Genomic DNA, 6294 nt, shown 5'->3' on the forward strand with positions numbered 1-6294 from the left:
CTCTCTGAGCCGTTCCTCTTCTTCTCCTCTTGCATTCTCTCTCCTCCTCCTCCTCCTCCTCCTCCTCCTCCTCCTCCTCCTCCTCTCCTCCTCCTCCTCCTCCTCCTCTCCTTCCTCTCTCCCACCTTCAGAGCTCATTCATTTCACTAACTGGTTTGTTCTAATGACAGACACACTCACAGTCAGGGCTACACTCCCCACTCCTCCCCTGTAATTTGGAGTACAATGGAAACGTTATGTATAAGTAATCAGTGTGCATTCCCAGACATGATCTCCAGGCGACAAGAGGAGATGTCTTCTCAATGTAAAGATCCATTCCTCCATTGTGCCACAAACTTCTTGGTGGGTCCTGAAATCTAAAGTGACAACATGTGTGTGTGTGTGTGTGTGGTGTGTGTGTGCGTGTCGTGCGTGTTCGTGATGCCGTGTTGTGGTGGTGGTGGTGTGTGCAGTGCAAACCCATCTTCCTGGCTGAGTAAACCTGTGGTTGGGACCCCGGCCAGCATTAGGCTTCATTGTTATTAGTCTGGCTCTTCCTTTTCAGTGATCCTTTAGGGATTTCCATGTCTCCTTCCCCCTAACCAGCCACCCCTGGTACTAAACAGTATCTCTGGTGATTGAGAGGCATTGAGAGTAAGCCAAGTTTCAGGGGATCAGCGGTGGTTGTCTGACTGTGGCACTACAAGCCCTAGTCTAAAAACATCTCCAGACCACCTCTTCAAATCCTCTTCACCTAACAGTCAGTTAAATGTGTACATACTTCCTATTCTCCATGTCTTACTTTTACTATTTTATCCAGCTATAGACTAAATAATCACGATTGTCACAATATTGTATCTGCCTCTTATAGAAATGGCAGAAAGCTCAATTATAMATCAACCTCATTAYTGGATGTACAGTAGACAGCAGTAGCTTGTCAGTGATGATGAGTCTGGCTGTTATAGGTGTGTAGAGAGATTAATCCGCTGTGTGTTCCAAAGATATGCATTCCMTCCCTCTAGTCTATTACTCAGAGAGGGAGAGGTAGAGGTAGAGAGATCCTCCTGTCTGTGCTGCCTCCCCCGTCTCCTCCCTCTTATCAGAGCTACTGTCATCAGACAAGGAGGACATCCCATCCCTCTTCTCCCCCCAACTCATCCCCCTTTCACTTATCCACCATTTCTACCTGGCTTTTCAGGTGTGCACTGTAGACCTCTGGCACTGAGTTCAGACGACAGTGTCTGGCCTCGATGAGGGGAGGATGATGAAGGGATGAGTGGGGTGACAYCTCTCTTCCTGGAAAGAGAGGGAAAGAGGGGGATGACCCCGTCAGCCGTACCAACTGTATCTGACAAGCCYAGTTCAGACCAGAAATGTGGATTATCCCATGACAGCTTCTTCCCGAAAGACATCCTTAATCAAAACCACATTTTTGTAACTTAACGATCATATCTGTAAGATATAGACGATAATATACTGACCTCACCTCWRTCTCTCCCCCCCTCTCTCTCTCTCTCCCCCTCTCTCGCTCTCTCTCTACAGAGCCCTCTCTGTATTTCGGAGAACTAGATTACATTGTGGATGAGAGTTCAGGCTATGTGGAGGTCAGGGTCTGGAGGACTGGCACTGACCTCTCCAAGACGGCCACAGTGACCGTCCGCTCCAGGAAGAGTGACCCCGTCTCTGCTGAAGGTCAGAAGAAGAACGTGGATGTTATATCTATTATTTCTATCCTCTTTGTGGTGTAGCATTTCCAGAATACAGTGCCTTGCAAAAGTATTCATCCCCCTTGGCGTTTTTCCTATTTTGTTGCATTACAACCTGTCATTTAAATTGATTTTTATTTGGATTTCATGTAATGGACATACACAAAATAGTCTAAATTGGTGAAATGAAATGAAAAAAATTACTTGTTTCAAAAAATTCTAAATAGAATATATATTAACAAAAAGGAAAAGTGGTGCGTACATATGTGTTCACCCCTTTGCTATGAAGCCCCTAAATAAGATCTGGTGCAACCAATTACCTTCAGAAGTCACATAATTAGTTAAATAAAGTCCACCTGTGTACAATCTAAGTGTTTCACATGATCTCAGTATATATACACCTGTTCTTAGTGGTGTTGCAGGCCCCAGAGTCTGTAGCACCACCAAGCAAGCGTCACCACAAGCAAGCGTCACCACAAGCAAGCGTCACCATGAAGACCAAGGAGCTCTCCAAACAGGCAGGATAAAGTTGTGGAGAAGTACAGATCAGGGTTGGGTTATAAAAAATATCCGAAACTTTGAACATCCACGGAGCACCATTAAATCCTTATTCAAAAATGGAAAGAATATGGAACCAAACAAACCTGCCAAGAGAGGGCCGCCCACCAAAACTCACCGACCAGGCAAGGAGGGCATTAATCAGAGAGGCAACAAAGAGACCAAAGATAACCCTGAAGAAGCTGCAAAGCTCCACAGCGGAGATTGGAGTATCTGTCCACTTTAAGCCGTACACTCCACAGAGCTGGGCTTTACGGAAGAGTGGCCAGAAAAAGCCATTGCTTAAAGAAAAAATAAGCAAACACTTTGGGTTTGCCAAAGGCATGTGGGAGACTCCCCAAACATTGGAAGAAAGTACTCTGGTCAGATGAGAATAAAATTTCATTTTTGGCCATCAAGGAAAACGCTATGTCTGGCGCAAACCAACACCTCTCATAACCCAGAGAACACCATCCCCACATGTGAAGCATGTGGTGGCAGCATCATGCTGTGGGGATGTTTTTCATCGACAGGGACTGGGAAACTGGTCAGAATTGAAGGAATGATGGATGGCGCTAAATACAGGGAAATTCTTGAGGGAAACCTGTTTCAGTCTTCCAGAGATTTGAGACTGGGACGGAGGTTCACTTCTCAGCATGACAATGACCCTAAGCATACTGCTAAAGCAACACTTGAGTGTTTAGGGAAACATTTAAATGTCTTGAAGGCCTAGTCAAAGCCCAGACCTCAATCCAATTGAGAATCTGTGGTATTGACTTAAAGATTGCGGAACCCATGCAACTTGAAGGAGCTGGAGCAGTTTTGCCTTGAAGAATGGGCAAAATCCCAGTGGCTAGATGTGCCAGGCTTATAGAGACATACCCCAAGAGACTTGTGCAGCTGTAAATGTGCAAACGGGGCTCTTACAAAGTATTGACTTTGGGGGGGTGAGGAGTTATGCACACTCAAGTTTTCTGTTTTTTGTCTTATTTCTTGTTTGTTTCACAATAAAAAATATTTAGCATCTTCAAAGTGGTAGGATGTTGTGTAAATCAAATGATACAACCCCCCCAAAAATCTATTTAATTCAGGTTGTAAGGCAACAAAATAGGAAAAATGGCAAGGGGGTGAATACTTTCTCAAGCCACTGTATCTGTCACACTATTTACAATTCCCCTGGGGTCCCTCAATCTCTGTTTTCACATTATTCACAAGCTCTCTATCAGTGTAATTACACAGAATTCCCAATCGTTCCTAATATTTCTCAAACATTCCGGTGTCATCTCTTTCATGGTAGTATTCCAATGCCCTTACTGACTCTCTCCCCATTAAGATATATGTGTAATGTTCTATTTCTATGTTCCCCGTGTCCCCCTGCCAGCCGGCCTAGACTACGTGGGCATCAGCCGTAACCTGGACTTTGCCCCGGGGTGACCATGCAGACATTCAGAGTGACCATTTTGGATGACCTGGGTCAGCCGGAGCGGAGGTCCGATCTACTATACTNACTGTGGTGTGGCGTCCTATAGCTGGTCTGGGGCTGTACTGTGGTGTGCCGTCCTATAGCTGGTCTGGGGCTGTACTGTGGTGTGGCGTCCTATAGCTGGTCTGGGGCTGTACTGTGGTGTCCCGTCCTATAGCTGGTCTGGGGCTGTACTGTGGTGTCCCGTCCTATAGCTGGTCTGGGGCTGTGGTGTGGTGTTCTGTACTACATCTGTGCTGTACCTGGATAGGTCTGGAGAAGCCGTAGACTCCAGAAGAGATCCAGGCCTCTCGTCTGAGCAGCGTGAAGGCAGGCCGGTCCTCTGACTCCTGGAACACGCAGCGCTCCTCCACCGTCTAGGAAAGAAAGGAGGAAGGGATGGGGGGTGGAGAGGGTTGTTAACCAGGTGGTGTTGGTTTGCTGCCCTCAACTATAGGGCACAATACATAAAGAAGCAAACAACTTCAATGCAAAATGAATGAAGAAGAAGTTATCAATTCCACTTCATTTTGAGTAAGTGGTTGCGTGCGATAATAACATACTGTTTTGGAAGAATCTGACATTTTGTTCCGAAATATGATCTTGGAGATAATTACAAAGTTGTTCCATCTGTCTAGTGATATGAGTCATCCTCTCCTTCAGCTGCCGTCAAGTGGAATCAAAACAAGACAGCGCTCGCTAGCACGCCGCCACAACGCTTTGCGTTAACTAGACGGCGGGCATAATCTGGTGGGGTGTGTTCCTTATGGTGCTCCTCTCTGCTCATCCATCAAGTTGACAGCACCATATCTGGATAGATAGACGTCAAGTGTTGGCGATCTTCAGACGAATACAAAGTGGGAAGGGGCTGAACAAAGTGTTGGTTGAATCATAAAAAGGTCTGTGTATGATTGTAGTGTAGGTCTAGTTGACATTGACCAGGTATGGTGAGATAAAGTGTCTCATTTAGTCTCTCACATTAAAGCYTTGTTCTATTGCTAACCGTAGAATGGAGAGTGAACTCTGACTCTCGTAGAGACTCGAGATGTAAACMATGAGATATCCACCCACCCGGCTGACTCAAAGGTTACACAACTTCATCTCTTTCTCATCCAACAAATCAGGTCCCTGAGAAACAGAAAACCACCAACAATACATTTCACGTCTGTGTCTCTTTAGTCAATTGTTTACCAGTCTGAACCAATATCCAGCCAGACTGCAGAACTGTTGCAGTTTTTGTTTTTTTAACGAAATGTCACAAATGATACACAATGGAAAACCTTGTGGGTATCGGCATGAAGGAATTTCTCTGGAAAACAGTATATTCATTGTGCTGTAGGCTTGGAGACGGTCGGTTGCTAGAGAAAACAAACAAGCGCGACCAGTAAACAAGCCAGTCTCTCAGGGGGGCGGGGCAACGCAGAGGGCACTTTGTCAATGTCTTGTGGCTGTAATATAGGTCAACCACTGGAGGTCATGAAGGGACAGATACCAACCTAGCCTAAACCATTGAGGAAAAGATCTTCCATTCCGCATCTAAAGATATGCAATAATAACACTATTTGGACAGTAGTGTTCATGTAGACGTGCATATCAAAGTCTCTGTTCAATAGTAGGCTGTGTGCTAATACGTAGATACATTATTATCTTAGTCAATACTAATAGTGTTTCCTTTTTTTTAGAGGCAGTGCGCCGCTGCTAAATGCAGTAGGGGAAACCCAGCGTGTTCCTCTGTCTGGTGGTGGTGCTGATACTATCTCCTAAAGATAGAACACGGATTTCTAACAAATACAAGATACTCCATGGTGCTGAGTCAGTGTACTTACTGCAAAAGGACATGAGCGTCCACCAACCTAGTAAAACGTATAGAGGAACCTACACGTACTAACAAACACATACATGAACTACATGTGACTGGCATGAGTGTCAAACCCACACGTTTGGTGTTGCAAGCACCATGCTCCAACCACTAAGCTGTGGGAACCAGTATCCCTGGGTTCCAAATCAACACCTAGCCCCTACTCCCTAGCCACTTCTTGGTGTAGGGGCAAGGGGTCGATTCGGAAGGGAGCATATGTCGGGGTGTACCTCACCATTAACGTAGTGTGGTTGAGGTTCCAGGTGTACGTGGTGAGGCTCTTGGTGACCGGGTCGACGACGGAGTCCTCTACGATGTAGACGGAGCGTGATAGGTTGGAGGGGAAGAGGAACTCGGCCCAGCGAGGCATTCGATTGGTCTTGGTGAGCAGGCGTCTRGAGAGAAGCCGCTGGTCCGYCGTSACCTCACGGAACACCACRTCCTCCGTGAGAACATGGGTGCTGATGCACGGGAACACACACAATGTTTGCGGTATGCTATCAGTTGGTCCAATTACTAGTWGTTCAGACAACTGAAAACGWCATAACATTTTCACAACACTTGACATACTCCGCAAACCAATTTTAACATTGTCAGTACTTCTGAATTTAAYCTGCTAAATARWTGCAGATTTGTACATTTCAAGTACTTGTATTTGATTATTAGCAATCGAATACAAACCTTGAATCAAGTACTCAAATAAAAGGAAAGATGGCTGGGTTAAATACAGAGCAGATATTAACAATACAAAC

At 45.6% G+C, this 6294-nt stretch overlaps 1 protein-coding gene across 2 annotated transcripts in view; it reads right to left on the bottom strand.

The window, feature by feature from the left end:
* Positions 1-3744: 3744 nt before the first annotated feature.
* LOC112079788 (PRELI domain-containing protein 1, mitochondrial-like) overlaps positions 3745-6294 on the bottom strand; it is a 5115-nt gene continuing 2565 nt past the window's right edge. For both annotated transcript variants that reach the window (XM_024145627.2, XM_070442429.1), the window contains 2 exons: positions 5778-6003; positions 3745-4061 (listed from right to left, as the gene is read on the bottom strand). In XM_024145627.2, coding sequence (XP_024001395.1) covers positions 3894-4061; positions 5778-6003 — 394 coding nt within the window. In that variant the 3' untranslated portion in view covers positions 3745-3893. The remainder of the gene's footprint in view (positions 4062-5777; positions 6004-6294) is intronic.

This window comes from Salvelinus sp. IW2-2015, unplaced genomic scaffold, assembly GCF_002910315.2.
Source record: "Salvelinus sp. IW2-2015 unplaced genomic scaffold, ASM291031v2 Un_scaffold9544, whole genome shotgun sequence".
NCBI lineage: Eukaryota > Metazoa > Chordata > Actinopteri > Salmoniformes > Salmonidae > Salvelinus > Salvelinus sp. IW2-2015.